At 40.2% G+C, this 18,780-nt stretch overlaps 1 protein-coding gene across 3 annotated transcripts in view; it reads left to right on the plus strand.

Moving 5' to 3' along the window:
- Window positions 1-15,183, plus strand: part of ZNF397 (zinc finger protein 397) — a 46,832-nt gene extending 31,649 nt beyond the window's left edge. The window contains exons 1-3 of one of the 3 annotated variants that reach the window (XM_043558596.1): window positions 856-979; window positions 1,615-1,846; window positions 12,212-15,183. In XM_043558596.1, coding sequence (XP_043414531.1) covers window positions 1,747-1,846; window positions 12,212-14,223 — 2,112 coding nt within the window. In that variant the 5' untranslated portion in view covers window positions 856-979; window positions 1,615-1,746 and the 3' untranslated portion in view covers window positions 14,224-15,183. Of the gene's footprint in view, window positions 1-464; window positions 471-855; window positions 980-1,614; window positions 1,847-12,211 lie in introns of those variants that run through there. The other 2 variants (XM_043558599.1, XM_043558597.1) reach the window with 2 other exon arrangements.
- Window positions 15,184-18,780: the final 3,597 nt, after the last annotated feature.

Raw genomic sequence — 18,780 nt, forward strand, 5'->3', positions numbered from 1 at the left:
TACTGGCAAGAAAACTGTTTAGTTTCTAGTTCATTTATTTCTACTCTAGTCTTTATTATATCCTTCCTTCTACTGGTTTTGATTTTGGTTTGTTCTTTTTTTAGTTCCTGTAGGTGTAAGATTAGGTTATTTGAGATTCTTCTTGCTTCTTGAAGTAGACTTGTATTGCTATAAACTTCCCTCTTAGAACAGCTTTTGCTGCATCCCAAAGATTTTTGGACTATTGTGTTTTCATTTTCATTTGTCTTCACATATTTTTTAATTTAAGTAAGCCGTTTAGAAACAGACCCTGTGGCCTTCCTTGATGGCAAAGTTTATGAAAATCCAGCTTCCCAGCAATTTGGGAATTGCTGAGCATTCCTTATTTTTAGGGCAATGGTTCTCAAAGTGTGGTCCCAGAGCCAACCACAAAAGCACCTGAACCTGGGCTCCCACCCCAGGCCTACTGAGTGGTAAACTCTGAGGGTGAGGTCCAATAAAAAGTATTTTGACAAGGCTTCCAAATTATTTGGAGGCATGCCACTGTTCTGCGGAAAAAAAACAGAGAGGACAGGTAGAAAGTTAGAATGGAAGCACACCAGCAAATATGAAAGGAAGGTGGAGTGGGGATTCAAAAAGAATAAGATAATAAGAACTCATTATTATGTAGTCAGAAAACCCACCCTGCCCGAGAGAGCTTTCCTGAAAGGTGTTTCGACATTCACGTCAAGAACCGGCAGATAGGCCAGCAAGGTACCTGTCGCTGGCTCACCAGGTCGCTAGCTATAGCTCCGCTGAGGTCAGCTTCGCGGAGATTCACGGGTTAACTCTCGGCAAACACCATCCGACCCGCCGCCTTGGCCCCCGCCCCCTTGCGTGTGCTCACGTGCGAGGCTCCGCGCCATAGAGCTGAGCAATCCTCCCAGATTCCTAGAGCGGACGCGGCGATGGCGGGTTCGCAGCCTGTGAGGCTTGACAGTGACCTGGAGAACAAGTCAAGGTATGGGTGGTGTCAGGTCGCGGGGGCTGGGGATCTCGGGTGATCTCGCCTGCTGTGCTACCTTGCAGCGCCACCAGGGAGCCCTGTGTGTTTTCTTGTGTCCTTGGAGAGTCTGGGCCGCCGGGATCGCCCCCAGGCGCCGCTCCTGGGCTCGGTGGTTCCTTGGCCTAGTGTGCTTTGGGTATCCGGTCAGCGCCTCGGCCTTGAGTTCACCTGAATGAACACCAGAAACTTTGGGGGCAAGTGGAAATCAGGAAGGGGATGCATTCACGCAGATCAGACGAGCGTGCCAGGGAAAGAGAAACCTGCACGTGTGAGTGCTGGAAGAAGGGAAAGAGGGAAAGAAAAACATAATGATGAGGGATCAGTAGTCAGTTCGGTATGATAAAGGCACCCAATACAGTGTTAACCGCTGGAACAAAAGTTTTAATTCCCTCCCCTGCCTTATCTTTCCAGGATGCCCTTATTTCAGTAGCATTAACCTCCACTTATGTTGGAAGGTTTTTAGACTTGGAATGGAGTACACATATCCAAAGAATGCCTGACTCTAGGATGATGAGGGAGGAAACTTAGTGAGAAAAGCTCGTGGAGATTAAATGAGATTTTGTTTTCTCCCTCACTTCTTTTACATCTAGGGGATGTTTCTGGTGGTCTAGTCTCAGAAACTTTATCTCCAGTCTCCACCATGATTCCCTTCCAAACCCAGTGGTGCCCAGTTGCCTCCAGGCTTCAGACTCCTATGTGGACAAGAAAAGCTTACTAAGGAAATGGTAATTCTCCAGTTGCTCCCTGAGGTGGTAAGTGGCCCGTTGCAGCCCATGGAGATCCACTTCAATTATGAATCTCAAGAACACCGCCTTCTGTCAGGTGAGAAGCCATGTGTTACATCTTTCTTAATGGTTTCAGGTGGTGGGGAGGGTTGTTACCGGGGCTGTGTTAGCTTTTTCAAGTGCTATTGGTATTCTTCACTGCCTACCCCTCACGATATTAGGCAGTACTATCTCTTTAGTGCTGCAAGCACAGTCACATGGCTTTACTGTGAATTTTAGCAATCAAATTCTCATGGAATTCCCTCCTCTCCTTAAATCCCCAGAGTTAGCCATTTTCCCATTCTAACCACCTTATCACCAATCTGTCAGTGTTTGATATTTTCCCTTTAAAATCTTCTATGGGGCGCCTGGGTGGTTCCGTCAGTTAAGCGTCCGACTTCAGCTCAGGTCATGATCTCCTGGCTTGTGAGTTCGAGCCCCAAACTGCTGCCAGCTCAGGGCCTGGAGCCTGCTTCCCATTGTGTGGCTTCCTCTCTCTCTGCCCCTCTCTCTTTCTGAAAAATAAATGAACACTATAAAACATCTTTTCAAGTCATCCTTTTTATGTGTTGTAGTGGCATAGTTTAAAGTTTGGAAGTCTGGGGGCGCCTGGGTGGCGCAGTCGGTTAAGCGTCCGACTTCAGCCAGGTCACGATCTCGCGGTCCGTGAGTTCGAGCCCCGCGTCGGGCTCTGGGCTGATGGCTCAGAGCCTGGAGCCTGTTTCCGATTCTGTGTCTCCCTCTCTCTCTGCCCCTCCCCCGTTCATGCTCTGTCTCTCTCTGTCCCAAAAATAAATAAACGTTAAAAAAAAAAAATTACAGTTTGGAAGTCTGACAGCCTGGATTCAAATACTAGCTTTGTCATCATTCTGTTTCCTCATTTTATAAGTATATAATAACTCATACTTTGGAGGTTATTTTGAGGATTGTGTCTATTACCACATAATAAAGAACCTCAAAACTTAGTGACCTAAAACATGATACTTTTTTTAAATGTTTATTTATTTTTGAGGGAGAGCACATGCATGCGTGCGTGCACACATTCCCCTCCCCCCCCACACACGAGAGTGAGGGAGAGGCAGAGAGAGAGAGAGGGACAGAGAATCAGAAGCGGCCTCCGTGCTGACGGCACACAGCCCGAAGCGGGGTTTGAACTCACTAACCAGGAGATCATGACCTGAGCTGAAGTCAGACGCTTAACTGACTGAGCTACCCAGGGACCCCAAAACATCAGACATTTTTAAACCATGTTTTCTTATGGTTGTGTAGGTCGTCAGTTTAGGCTGGGTTCAGCTGGACAGTTTTTCTCCTGGTTGTCTGGGATCACTCATGCAGTCATCTAGTGGCTCAGCTAGGGCCAGGGTCTGAGTTGGTATCAATCATATATGTCTGGCTATTAGTGCCGGGTATGGCTTGAGTCATGTATCTGCAGCAGGCTAGCCCAGACTTTTTCGCAGGGCAGCCAGTTTCCCATACAGAGAGAGGGAAAGCCCTGGGATGCATAAGCACTTTTCTAACCTATTTTTGTGTTATACTGAAGTTATAATGACCAAAGTAAATCACATGACCAGTTCCAGAGTCATTGTGGAAGAGAACTGCACAAGGGTATGGGCATTTGGAGCATCTCATTTCCGCATCATATTTTGCTGCTGATTTTGGTCCTCCCATTGCTGCTCTTTGGCCTGTGAGATTCACCTTCTATTGTCATTTTCTTTTCTTTACTCTAGATCTTCTGCCTCTTTATAGTTTTGAAGCATCTCTATTTTACTTTGTTTCTGTCTTCTGTGTTTAGTACTTGTCTTACCTTAAGAATCTATTCTCAGGGAGCTAGCTCTCATTTTTCCTGAGAATCATTGCAATTGGGTCTACTTTCAGTTTTACATAAATTAATATACATATTGTATGAGTTTGTGACTTTTAGAGTGTGTTTAAATAACTTTTTTTTTTACTATAGAGTAATATAATTATATAAAGTGCATTTATAAAACATAGAAAGGCACAAAACAGAAAAATTAACCTACAACTCCACCATCTAGAGGTAGTCACTGCTAACATCAATGTATCTTTCAAATAATTTAACTATTCAACAAATACTTATTATTGATATATGTTTATTAATCAGATTATAGCTTATTAATTGTTACTAACCATATACTATGATTAGTTATTGAGGGGTTACTCTATGTGGGCACTATTATAAGTGCTGGGCATATAGCAGTGAACTGAAAAGGTAAGTCTTTGCCTTCAAGGACCTTACATTCTGGTGGGAGAAACAGTGAATGAATGAATGAATGAATGAATGAATGAATGAATGAATGAAAAATAGAGTATAGATAGTGATAATGGTTATGAAGAAAACAAACCAGGATGTATCAGTCTGGATTCTAACAGGAAACAGGTGGTTTGAATGCAAATTCAGCAATTCAGTGTTTCATGAAGAAGATGGGCAGTATTATAGAAATTAACAAGGGATAGAGAACAGCCTTGGGATCAAAAAAAAAAGAGGAGCAGTTGCTACCTTTAGGCCTAAAGCTACAAAGGGAGAGACTAATTAACCAGATCCTGGAGAGTATACTTGTAAGGTAGAGCTGCCAATAGGAGCCATGGCTTTTGCTCAAAGAAACACATTACTTCCAGCTCCTGGCCCAGCAAGAAGAGACTCTGGATGTAGAGTGAAGAGCTAGATCTCAGTTTCCCTGGGATTTAGCACTGAAAGTCCTATATCCCAAGAACCCCCTTTGTTGTGGACAACCAGGATAGCTGGTCATTCTACAATTCTCCTCCTACTTTGGGCCAACTCTAACTGCAAGCCAGAGGACACAGAACCCCAAGAGCTGCAGTACATAAACTGGTATCAACCTCTTGGAGCACAGAGCAAAGTAAGCAGTAGATCTAGAGGGTCAAAAGGAGAATATCCCATTACAGTCCACCCCTTTTAATCTATAATATTTACTTTTGTTCTTTGTTTGGGTTATGTTCCCAACTTAGCAGAAAAACAGTCTCTTAAGCTACCATTTCTTTGCAGGTTGACTTGTAATTAAATTATATTCCCATCAGGGGTGCCTGGGTGGCTCAGTTGGTTAAGCAGCCGACTTCAATTAGGTCATAATCTCACGGTTTGTGGGTTTGAGCCCATGCCGCGTTCTGTGCTGACAGCTCAGAGCCTGGAGCCTGGAGCCTGCTTCAGATTTTGTGTCTCCCTCTCTCTCTCTCCCCTCCCCCTGCTCAAGCTCTGTCTCTCTCCCTCTTAAAAATAAGTAAACATTAAAAAATTGTTTTAATTATATTCTCATCTGAAACATAAAACTTTACTGCCACTGGTGCTTTTCATATTAAGTATTGAGGAAAAGGGAGGGAAAGGCATAATAACCTTAAAATAACTGCTACAGTTTTTGCTATTCACAAAGCCAAAACTGATAATCAAAACTATCTTCTTACATCATCCATTCCTTATTGCCTCTACCCTCTGCCAGAATCTTAGTGGCAGAGTTCTTTACCTAGTTTAGTAACAGAAACCTGTTTTCCTGGATGATCTGAGTCCTTGATGATTCTGTCTCTTCCGTATTACTTCAGTGTATCATTGTGCATTTTAGACATGAGAGAACTTGGAAGCACCTTCACTGAATCCCCTGACTCCTAGACCTATTGTTCCTTGCCCTTACTATGTAGCAGCAGCCAGTTCCCCAGTAGCAATTGGTATCTGTCATCCAGGCCAGTAGAGTGACACTTTCTCTCCCTGTTGGTTCAGCCGCATGAGGAGCCCAAAGTGGCCAGGAGGCAGTCTCAGATTCAAATTTAACAAAATCATGACTTTATTCCATGGTAGAAGTATTTCTTCTTTGAGAACCAGAACCCCAAGCCCATCAAACCCAAGATTAGGGGAATAGAAAGTAAAAATAATATAAGTGGGTTATTAGTTATATAGTAAGAAGAGACATTTATTACTACTCCTCTACCCTTAGCTCCTATACCCATATATTCTGGCCATGGAGAAGACAACACTGTTTATTGTTCTCTGGTTTAAGGCATATATTGCATCCTGTATGACGGTACCCCAACTTATCCGGGTGTTGTTGCCTGGCTGGTACTGTAACTGAGCCTTCAGTAAATCATTCCACGATTACTAAACCCACTTACTTCTGGGTGATGGGACATGTGGTAAGACCCGTGAATTACACATGTATGAGCTTATTGGTGTACTTCCTTCCCTGTGAAATAACTCATTTGGAGGCAATATTGTATAGAATTACCATGATAATAATACACATTCTCTTAAGTCAATGCTAATTTGTATCTGGGCTGTCTGTTTAGTCCTTTGAAAACAAATTGTTGCTCTCTTTGTGATAGAAGGGGTCAAGTGTGATGAATCTGCCCCCTAGTTGCTGGCTAGCTCCCTTCCAGGGACCTTATTAGGGGCTCAGTGTTGGATCCAGCAGATGGCTACATGGGTGTATAGCTGTGATGATAGGCATATCAGCCTTGATAAGCAGACATCCATATTATTGAGCCCATGCATAGCCTCCATTCCTGCTGCCATGACCACTTTGTACATAAATCCATTGGGTAAGCATTAGTAAAAAAAAAAAAGGCTAATGGACATTCATAACATGAATCACTATGCCCATCTGATTGAGAGGCTTTTTGCAGAGAGTGCCCTTTGGTGAGTATTTACCCAGGGCACAAATATATTAATTATTTGCCCATTCTAGGAGATCTAGCCTCATAATTTTCTTCCAGAATCCTTATTTCTAGTCTTCCAATCTTATTCTTTGAGGTACCTAACTAATTATATAAGCCATTAGTCACTATCCTTGAACCATTATAGGCATGTATCTTAGGCTATATTGCCTTCCATGAAAATGGACAACCAGGTATATACCTGAAATTGTGCCTACTGGGAAGATTTGCCTTTACCAGTGTGTTTCAGGTCATTCCAGAGTCAGGGAATAAGTGAAAGATGCATTTTCAGCTAGTGTCCACATGCTGGTCAGGCCCAACTATAAACCAGTTCTGTACTTTTTCTTCCTCTATTAACTGGTAAGAGGGAATTCCCATCAGGCCATGAATGTAGGCTAATGGAGAGGGGTAGTGGAGCAATAGGAAAAGGCACTGCGGCAACCCAGGTCACTAGCACATAGAATTTGTCTTCCAGACTTGCTTTTATACTGGAATACTGATTTGTATGTCCAGTTTCATGATTTGGTGGATCAAATAACTAGTTCACAATGGTCAGTTTGTAATAGTCATTTGGTGCTCTGTGTTCAAGCACTAAGTCTCTATTAGTGCCCAAGTGCAAGCCAGGGTCTGCCTTTCACTTAGGAAATTGTTTTTGACAGAAGAGAGTATGGCCTTACTTCACTATAGTTCTCTTCTAGAGGCTTGCAAGAGGCCTAATACAGCATGCCTGACTGCTGCAGACACTTCTTATACCATTGGTTATCCTAATAAATAAAGTCATGTGACAGGACAACTTGCATTGCAACCTGGACTTCTGCAGAGCCTTTTATTACTCTAGTCTCACTCGAAAATAACAACCTTACAAGTTACTCATATTAGTTATTTCAGCACATTTGACTGTGGTCTTTTTTGCCTCAAAAATGCAGGGCTTACCAAGTATTGTGCCTTTCTGAGGTGATAACAGTTGGTTAGAGACAGAAGTGAAGTAAAAGAACAAGCCCTATGAGGGCTTTCAGGCAGAGGGAATAATAGCAAATGCCAGGGACCTTTTGGTGTAGCAGGAACAGGGTCAGTTTGGAATAGACAAAAAATAGGAGTAGTTGTGGAATGAAATGAGAGCAGAGAGAGAAAGGACGAGATGGAACTTTCAAGCCATAGTAAGGACATGGAATTTATTCCTAGTGTAAAAGGAAACCATTCGAGCAATTTATGCATGAAAATAACATATAAAGGTCACTCTGTTGTATGGACAATAGAAGAAAGGTATATTAGCGAGAAGAAAACAAATGTTTCAAGAAGAGAGTAATCAACTATGTCAAAAAAATAAGACTGAGAATTGGATTTGTCAAGATAGAGCTTATTAGGAATTCTAGTAAGTGCAGTTTTGATGGAGTTAAGGAGATAAAAGCCTGATTGCATGGGTTAAAAAGAGAATAGACTTGGGGCACCTGGGTGGCTCAGTTGGTTAAGCGTCCGACTTCGGCTCAGGTCATGATCTCATGGTTCATGGGTTCAAGCTCCGCATCAGGCTCTGCTGACAGCTCAGAGCGTGGAGCCTGCTTCAGATTCTGTGTCTCTCTCTCTGTCTCTGCCCCTCCCCAACTCCTGCTCTCTCTCTCTCAAAATTAAATAAACATTTAAAAAAAGAGAGAGAATAGACTTAATATTGGTTAGAATATAGAGCAGTGTGAACTCATACACTCAACAATGAGACCCCAAAATTCTGATCCTAAGTTTATGTAACCTGGAGAAACACTTGAATATGTGCATCGAGATAAATGTACCAGCAGATTCATATCAGCATTGCTTGAAACAACAAAATGTTACTGTCCATTGAAGGAGAATGGGTAAATAAAATGTGGTATATGTCACGCTATAGTAGTGAGCATGAATGCACTACAGCTACACACATGAATATGGATGAATCTTCCAAACATAATGTTGAACAAAAAAAGCAAGTTACAGAATATATGTGATACAATTTCTTAAATGTATATAGTTCAAAACATGCTCTATTTGTCTTCTAGAGCTGCCATAACAAAGTGTCACAGACTGGGTGGCTTCAACAACACAAATTTATTTACTCACGGATCTGTGCATTAACTTTGGTCATCTATGCTTTGCTTTCTTCTAGAAGATTTATAGTTTTAGATTTTCTATTTAGGTTTATATTACATTTCTAGTTAATTTTTGTGTATAGCATAAGGAAAGAGGGTTAATTTGTGTTCTTGTTCAGTTCTAACACTTTTTGTTGAAACGAGACTGTTCTTTTACCATTGAATTGTCGTGGCAACTTTGTTGAGAATCAGTTGTACATATATGTTTGGATCTATTTATGGACTCAGTCTTTTTTTTTTATGTTTATTTATTTATTTATTTTTTTGAGGAGTGGAGGGGTTAAGAGAGAGGGGGACAGGGGATCCGAAATGGACTACATGCTGATAGCAGAGAGCCTGATGCCACTCAAACTCACAAACCATGAGATCATGATCTGAACTGAAGTCAGACACTTAACCAGCTGAGCCACCCAGGCACCACTATTAATGGACTCAGTCTTATATTAATAGATATGTCTGATCTTATGCACTGCTTTGATTACTGTAGCCTTATAATAAAGTTTGAAATCAGGTAGCATAACTTGTCCAATTTTGTTTTTCCTTTCCAAAATTGTTTAGATTCTTCTGTGCATGAAGTTTATAATCAGTTTGTCAGTTTCTACAAAAAAGCCTGCTGAGGTTTTGATTGGGGTTGCATTGAATCTATAGATCATTTGGGGAATGATTCCATCATCTTAACAATATTAAATCTATCTTTCCGTAAGTGATGGCATATATTTCTGTTTATTAGGTCGTCTTTAACTTCTCTCGGCAATGTTTTGCAGTTTTCATTATAAAGATACCACACTTATTTTGTTGAATTCATTTTTAAATATTTTATTTTTGGTGCAGTTAAAAAATGTTTTCAGGGGCACCTGGGTGGCTCAGTTGGTTGAGTGTCTGACTCTTGATCTCAGGGTCATGAACTCAAGCATATTGGACTCTGTGTTGGGTGCGAAGCCTACTTTAAAAAAAGTTGTTTTTTTCTTTTGTTTTTAAAGAGAACACAAGCGGGGCGCCTAGGTGGTGCAGTCGGTTAAGCGTCCGACTTCAGCCAGGTCACGATCTCGCGGTCCGTGAGTTCGAGCCCCGCGTCGGGCTCTGGGCTGATGGCTCAGAGCCTGGAGCCTGTTTCCGATTCTGTGTCTCCCTCTCTCTCTGCCCCTCCCCCGTTCATGCTCTGTCTCTCTCTGTCTCAAAAATAAATAAACGTTGAAAAAAAAATTTAAAGAGAACACAAGCATTAAAACCACTTGTGTTTAATTTTTTTTTTTTTTACTGTTTATTTATTTTTGAGAGAGGGAGAGGGAGAGAGAGACACAACATGAGCATGGGGGTGGGCAGAGAGAGAGGGAGACACAGAATCTGAAGCAGGCAGGCTCCAGTCTCTGAGCTGTCAGCGCAGAGCCCAATGCAGGGCTTGAACTCCCAAACCGTGAGGTCATGACCTGAGCTGAAGTCGGACGCTCAACCAACTGAGCCACCCAGGCGCCACCTCCCCCCCCCCCCCCGCCACTGCAAAGAAAAGGTTTTTAATTTTAGGCTCTAATTGTTCATATCTAATGTACTGAAATACAGTTCGGTTTTGTATATTGCTCCAATAAACTCATGTACAACATATAACTTTTTTGACACACTTTAGTATTTTCTGTACACATGATTGTGTAGTCTATAAATAAAGACAGTGTGACTTTTTTTTTTATTTGTATCTCTCAATTTTTCTTGTCTTGTTGCATTGGCTAGCAATATTGAATAGAGATTGTATAGTGTTGAGTGGTAAGAGAGGTCATCCTTATTTTGCTCCCTTGTTCCCAGGAGAAAAGCATTCAATGTTTAACCATTAAGTATAGTGTTAGCTGTTGCTTTTTCTTTCCTTTGTATTGGAATCGTTAATTTACATATCACATAATTGATGTTTGGATTTAAATATACCATATTCTTGGGGCACCTGGGTATCTCAGTTAAGCATTCAGCTCTTGGTTTTAGCTCAGGTCATGATCTCACAGTCTGTGAATTTGAGCCCTGCATTGGGCTCTGCACTGGTGATATGGAGCCTGCTTGGGATTCTCTGTCTCCCTCTCTATCTCTGCCCCTCCCCTGCTTGCTCTCTGTCTCTCTCTCTCTGAAAAATAAATAAATAAACATTTTTTTAAAAAGGAAAAAATAAATATGTCATCTTCTTATTTGTTTTTATTTATCCCATCTTTTGTTTCTTTTTTTTCTCCTTTTGCCTAATTTTACATTATCAGGTTTTTTTGTTTTTCCATTTTTTTCTCTATTAACTTACTGTTTATACATCCTTTTATTGTATTTAATTGTTACCTCATAGCAGCCTTTTTCAGATGTGATTCTGTGAGAATTAAGCACCAATGCTTTAGGGCATTCATTGTAATCAACGTACTGATGTTTCTCCTGCATATCTATTATGGTACTAGCTGTGAACTTTCTTTGGGAGAATTAAGAAAATGGTCATTCAAATTATTTTCTGTTTTATTCTCTTATGGAACCCTGGTTGAAATAGGCTGCCTTAAACCTATTACAACAAATACGTTTGATTTATTACAGTTTATCTTAGTTTACTATTTCTAGGACAATCCAAAAATCTTATAATGTTTTAGTTTTATGGACTTTCCTCCTCTTGTGCTATTTTTGCCATGTATTTTAATTCTCTATATATTATAAACCCCGTAAGAGGTTCATGTTGCTTAAGTCAGTCAGTACACATTTAGATTTACCCATAAACTTAACTTTTTCCAATGCCCTTGCCTCTGGTAAAGGGAAGGAGCCTCTACTTGGAGACCTGAGATTTTTTACTTTCGCCCTTGAAATTAATCTGTGTCGTGTTTTCAGCTCTCTAGACCATTTGCAGTCTGACAACTGTGTGCCTTTTATAGTAAACCCCATTTAACAGTGGACTGATAGTCAAGAATTTCAGTGGAACTCCTACCGTCACAGACATCTGATATTGTTAAGCCTAGGAATCGCCTCCTCAAAAATCAACTCAGAAGAGATTTTTGATCTTTTCCTGATTCACACACTATACTTAGGAAGTCTGGTTACTGAATGTGGCTCTTTCTTAGCCACTTCCTTGTAATAATCAGGACAAAAGAGATGAGAGATTATAAAGACCTATTTTTGAAAATTTAAGATTCTGTCCTGACCATTCCTGGACTTCATTGGTTCCTTCTTTCCCCTAGTAGCAGCCTCTGATCTGCCTGGTTGGTGGTCCTCCCAGTGACAGCCAGGCTGCCACTGCCTCCTCCCCCTCTTCTTCCTTCCCCCTCTTCCTCCTTCCCCCTCTTCCTCAAGTATTCTTCCACATTGTTTACCTTACTTAATGTTAATAAATTGCTTATGTATTAGCTTTCATTTAGTCAAACTGTCATAATTACCATGACTAGGTTTCACTATTCCCAGATCTCCTGTGACAGACGTATACAGAACATATCTGGGTGAGACACTTCAATAAATGGTTGTTATGGGCCATTACTTACTGATTCTTCCCAATTTCTCTTTCGGAGGGTCATTTTCAGTGTTTTGGAGCACTCCCCTCTTGTGACGGCATCTTATAGGTAAATACAAATCTGTTTCACCTCAAACTTTCTTACACTATGGAGAATACGTTCCATTTGGATTTTTTATTGTTCTAGATGGTGAGACTAAGACCAAGATTGGAGAGGTGGCTTCAGAGGAGGAAATTACAACAAAAATTGAACCATTGCCTGAAGAGTCTGGCAACCCCAGAAATGATGTTCTCCAGGATTCTGAATGCAGAGGATTCTGTGAATTTGGAGATACATTAAATGAAAAGGATCAAAATCTGTTTAACAGAAGACAACATAACTGTGATGAATGTGGGCAAAGCTTTGCTTGGAGTGCAGGCCTTATTAGGCATCGAAGAACCCATTGGGAGAAACCCTATGAATGTGATAAGTGTGGAAAGGCCTTTAGTGTGAGCTCAGCTCTGGTTCTGCATCAGAGAATTCATACTGGGGAGAAACCCTATCCGTGTACTTGGTGTATTAAAAGTTTCAGTCGGAGCTCAGACCTTATTAAACATCAAAGGGTCCACACTGGTGAAAAACCTTATAAATGTGATGAATGTGGGAAAGCCTTCAGTCAGAGTTCCGATCTTATTATCCATCAGAGAATCCATACAGGAGAAAAGCCCTATCAGTGCAGTCATTGTACTAAAAGCTTTAGCCAGCGCTCAGACCTGGTTAAGCATCAGAGAATCCATACTGGAGAGAAGCCTTACACGTGTAACCAGTGTAACAAACATTTTAGTCAGAGTTCTGATGTTATTAAACATCAAAGAATCCATACTGGAGAGAAACCATATAAATGTGATGTGTGTGGAAAAGCCTTCAGTCAGAGCTCAGATCTTATTCTGCATCAGAGAATCCACACTGGGGAGAAACCATACCCATGTAATCAGTGTAGCAAAAGTTTCAGCCAGAACTCCGACCTTATTAAACATCGAAGGATCCACACTGGAGAAAAACCCTATAAATGTAATGAGTGCGGTAAAGCTTTTAATCAGAGCTCAGTCCTTATTCTGCATCAGAGAATTCACACTGGGGAGAAACCCTATCCATGTAATCAGTGTAGCAAAACCTTCAGTAGACTTTCAGATCTTATGAATCACCAGCGAATTCACACAGGAGAGAAACCTTACCCATGTAGCCAGTGCAGTAAAATGTTTAGCCGAAGATCAGACCTTGTTAAACATCATAGAATTCATACAGGTGAAAAGCCCTATGAATGTGATGAGTGTGGGAAAACCTTTAGTCAGAGCTCAAATCTTATTCTACATCAGAGAATCCACACTGGAGAGAAACCCTATCCATGTAGTGATTGTCCTAAAAGTTTTAGTCGTCGTTCAGACCTTGTTAAACATCAAAGAATACACACTGGAGAGAAGCCGTACGGGTGTAACCAGTGCAGTAAAAGTTTTAGTCAAAGCTCAGACCTCACTAAACATCAGAGAGTGCACTCTGGGGAAAAGCCCTATCATTGTGATCATTGTGAGAAAGCCTTCAGTCAGAGTTCCGACCTTATTCTTCATCAGAGAATTCACACGGGAGAAAAACCGTACCCGTGCCCACAGTGCAAGAAAAGTTTCAGCCAGAACTCAGACCTCATCAAACATCAGAGAATCCACACTGGGGAGAAACCATATAAATGTCTTGAATGTGGAAAGGCTTTCAGTCAGTGCTCAGCTCTTATCCTACATCAGAGGATCCACACTGGGGAAAAACCATATTCATGTGATCAGTGTGGCAAAAGCTTTAGTCGGCGCTCTGATCTCATTAACCATCAAAAAATCCACGCTAGTGAAAAGCCATATAAATGCGATGCATGTGGGAAAGGCTTCAGCACATGCACTCAACTTACTGAACACCAGGGAATCCACACTGGGGAGAAACCCCACCGGTGTAGTCAGTGCAACAGAAGTTTTAGCCAGCTCTCTGATCTTACTGATCACGAGATAGTCCATTCTGGGGAAGACAGTCTAAATGTGATGAATGTGGGAAAACCTTTGGAGTATACACCAACTTTACTCAGTACCAGAGACACTACACCAGAAAAAAATCTTAGGAATGCTATTGATGATTATGAAAAAGGTTTTAATCAATGCTCAACTCTTTTGCTACAGTAAGGGGGAAAAAAACCACTGGACAGAAAATAATTTTTACAATGAAAGTTTCACTGAGAGACATTACTAAACTTAAAAATTCTGAGGAGGAATCCTGTAATTGGGAAAAGCTTCAGTGTGAACAAAAATGTTACTGAAGGTCAGCAACAATGGAAAGGAATTTCTGTCTGCTAAAATGTAAAAAACAAAAACAAAAACAAAAACCTTTAGTCTTTTATTCAAATACAGTCCACAAGGGAAGAGTTTTATCATTAAAGAAATGTATAAGTATTAATGCAGAACCTTATCAGATATTGTAAAAATCAATGTGATGGGGTGTGCAATCAGAACTCAGAAAGAAGTGTACTAGTGTTATAATCTCAAACCTTTAGAGAGCCCTAATTACCTATTGCATATCCGAGAAGTCACCTTAGAGAATGTAGGGAAAACTGAATTCCCTTCCGTATCTTAATTGGCATGTATTCTGATGATCAACATGCCATTTATCTCCTGACAATGGAAGAGTCCTACCTTATGCTACTGTTAATTATCTGTCATTAAATTCCCTCTGTGTGAACATGCTATGCTATTCTGGTATTAAACTTATTAACTACGTAACTCCAGTGTCCCATTTTCTCAGAAAATTTTCTTTGGCCTAGTTTTGGTTTTCCTAATGCATATGACTTTTCAAGTTCCTGCAGTATTCACAGCAAATATGGACTTGTTTTGCTTTCACTAATGTAGCCCATAAACTTGATGGGTTTGAAATCCTTCTTCACTACCATTTAATCACAGCTCCTAAATATGTGAAACAATTTTTTTAAAAAAGAGTTCCATATGTCAGAGTGTGAGGATTTCTCTTCCACTATGTGTATCTTGTCTCTATAGATTGAACAAAAATGAGAGCCAAAGTAATATCCAGTATGACTAATTTGTATAGCATATTCTGTCTAAAAATAAAAAGACATTGATTTTTTTCAAGTGGCAACGTTTATCAGACTATTTTTTTAATGTTTATTTATTTTAAGAGAGTCTGAGAGCGGGCATGCAGGCAGGGTGTGGGTGGGGACAGAGAGAGAGAATCCCAAGCAAGTTCCATACTCGGAACCAAGCCCCACGTGGGGCTTGATCCCATGAATCATAAGATGATGACCTGAGCCAAAATCAAGAGTGGGATGCTTAGCCAACTGAGCCACCCAGGTGCCCCTGTTTGTTGATTTCTGACATACATGTTGATAATAGGCTACACACACGTGTGTGTATATATATATATATATATATATATATATATATATGTATATACATATATGTATGTGTATATATATATATGCAAAGTTTTCAACAGAAAAATAGAAACTTTTTTAAAAATAAAAATCTCAAATTGTTTTTCTAGTATTAACCGCTTGTTAAAATTCCATTATTGTCCTTTACTTTGAATATTCCCTGAAATCACCCAGTTAATATTTCACTTTAACACATTGTTATTTACTACGTGCAAGGTATTTTTCTTTCAGTTTTACTATACATGAAGAATATACTGTCCCAACAAAGCATAAGTGACAAAGCCTGATGTATACAGAAAACACATGGCTCAGTGTAATCATAAGGGTAGACAAGATGCTTATAAGAGCTCAGAGGAGGTAAGGTTCAATTATGATTAGAAAGAAAAGGTAAAGTTTATGGAGCCCTTGAAATTTGAGTTTTGAAGGATGGGAGTAGAAGCATAAAGACAGAAGGAAGTAGTCAACAAAGTAGTCAACAACAAGAAGCAAGCAAGTATGTGAAATGATGTGAAGTGTGTTCATTCAATAAACATTCAGCATCATACTCTACTAAGTGTTGCTGAAGGGGTGAGAAAGAGTCCCTGCCCTTATGATCAACAGTTCATGAAAATAATTACTAAAACATGTACTTAAAAGAGTCAGAATGAGGGGCGCCTGGGTGGCTCAGTCGGTTAGGCAGCCGACTTCGGCTCAGGTCATGATCTCGCGGTCCGTGAGTTTGAGCCCCGCGTCGGGCTATGTGCTGACCGCTCAGAGCCTGGAGCCTGTTTCAGATTCCGTGTCTCCCTCTCTCTGACCCTCCCCTGTTCATGCTCTGTCTCTCCCTGTCTCAAAAATAAATAAAAGGTTAAAAAAAAAAAAGAATGAAATGGAAATAAAAAACGAAGTAGGAGAAAAGACTTAAGGAATGTGATGCTAAACAAGCAGGCACTTCAACTTTCTGGCGTTTAGTATCATATGGAAAATAGAAAAGTACTAGTTATGGCTGGGTTAAGTTTCATATTTCTGCATTTTGTTCTCAAGGTAGTGGAAAGCCATTGAGGTCTTTGAACGAAGAAATGACATGATCGTCTTACTGCCTTCAGAAGAATAAAATAAAAGGGGAAAGAAAGGGGCGCCTGGGTGGCTCAGTCGGTTAAGTGTACCACTCTTGATTTTGGCTCAGGTCATGATCTCATGGTCATGAGATAGAGCCCTACTTTGGGCTCTGCACTGAGCATGAGCCTGTTTAAGATTCTCTTCCTCTCCCTCTGCCCCACCTCTGCTCACTTGTGTTCACACACTCTCTCTCTCTCTCAAAAATATAAATAAATAAATAAATAAATAAATAAATAAATAAATAAATAAATAGGGAAGGACAGAAAGAAAAACTATTTTGGAAGCCTGGAAATAAAAGCATGAGGGTCACGTTTCTGATTCTGTGTCTCCCTCTCTCTCTGCCCCTCCCCCGTTCATGCTCTGTCTCTCTCTGTCCCAAAAATAAATAAACGTTGAAAAAAAAAATCTTAAAAAAAAAAAAAAAAAGCATGAGGGTCACTAGTAGAGGAGCTAAAAGGTATTCACATGATGATAAGTTGTGAAGTCAGTGGGAAAAAAGTGTACAATGAATTATCATCTGTTCCTTTGGGAATTAAAAAAATGAAGAAAATAGGAAGATGGAGTTTATATCTGAAGTGTACCCCCCTCTCCTGAGAGTAAATTTTAAGAGCCGTCTGCTTACTACACACTTCTACCTAGTGTCATGAGCTTAACACACACCCGCATGATATCTTCCTTCTGAATTCCCTGTTCTGGTGAACTGCACTGCTAAACACCTTGCCGTACAGATGAAATAACTGGTAGTCATCCTACGCTCCTCACTCTCCCCAGTTCTCTAAATCAACCTGCTCACTAGGTCTTAGAAATGAGTTATAAAAGTAACACTACTTATACAAATCTAATTTAAAAAAATCTGACAGTAACAAGTGTTGACAAGGATGTGGAAAAAACTGGAGCCTTCATGTTGCTGGTGGGAATATAAAATGGTGCAACCACTTGGAAGTTTGGCTGTTTGATTGCTGATGGGTATAGGGTATCTTTTTGGAGCGCTGGGAATGTTTTGGAATTAGTGCCAATTGCTGCATATTTTAGAATTTACTAAAAACCACTGGAGTCAACCCTTTAAAATAGTAAATTATATGGCAGGTGAATTATATGTCAATAAAAAATTAATATGCAAAAAAAGCTACCGCGACCAAGAGAAAGAACATATGTTTAGAAATAAAATCACAAGTGATAAAGATATTGGAGTTACCAGACATGGACTTTAAAATGACTATAATTAATATACTTAACAAAATGTTAATGAATAAATATTACCAGAATTTATTAGATAGATTCTAATAGATTCTAATAAATCTATGAAAACTGTTTTATGGAAGTTCTACACCTGAAAAATATAACAACTGCAATTAAGAGCTCAATTGATAGGCTTACCAGCAGATTGGATACTTTGAAGTGGAGATTGGTGAACTGAAAGATGTAAATAAACACCAAGGCGGAAGCAGGGAGGGGAAAAAGAAACAAAATGCAGAGGAGAGCATAGGCATCATACCTAATATTGTAAGAAGATCTAACATACAAATAATTTGAGCCTCAAAATGAGATAAGAGATGATGAGAAGAGGCTCTATTTAAAGAAAGAGTGATTTGGGGCGCCTGGGTGGCGCAGTCGGTTAAGCGTCCGACTTCAGCCAGGTCACGATCTCACGGTCCGTGAGTTCGAGCCCCGCGTCGGGCTCTGGGCTGATGGCTCGGAGCCTGGAGCCTGTTTCCGATTCTGTGTCTCCCTCTCTCTCTGCCCCTCCCCCGTTCATGCTCTGTCTCTCTCTGTCCCAAAAATAAATAAATGTTGAAAAAAAAATTTTTAAAGAAAGAGTGATCGAGAATTTTCCAGTACTCATGAATATCAAGCCATAGATTAAAGGAGCACTACAAACATCAAGCAGAATAAATACAAAGAAAAATACACTTGAGGACATCATAGTATAGAGCAGTGCTGTGCAATAGAACTTTTAATGTTCTTGTCAGTATTGTTCACATTTTAAAATGTGGTTAATGTGCCTGATGAACTACATTTTATTTAATTCTAATTAATTTAAATAGCCACCTCTGGTTAGTGGCTACCACATTGGACAGCAAGACTTAGGATATGTTTTCAGACAACAATAAAATTAGCTAGAAATCAGTAACACACACACATACACACTAAAAAAATTCCCAAGTGTTTGGAAATTAAGACCGTTCAAATCACATATGGG

This window comes from Prionailurus bengalensis, chromosome D3 (assembly GCF_016509475.1).
Source record: "Prionailurus bengalensis isolate Pbe53 chromosome D3, Fcat_Pben_1.1_paternal_pri, whole genome shotgun sequence".
NCBI lineage: Eukaryota > Metazoa > Chordata > Mammalia > Carnivora > Felidae > Prionailurus > Prionailurus bengalensis.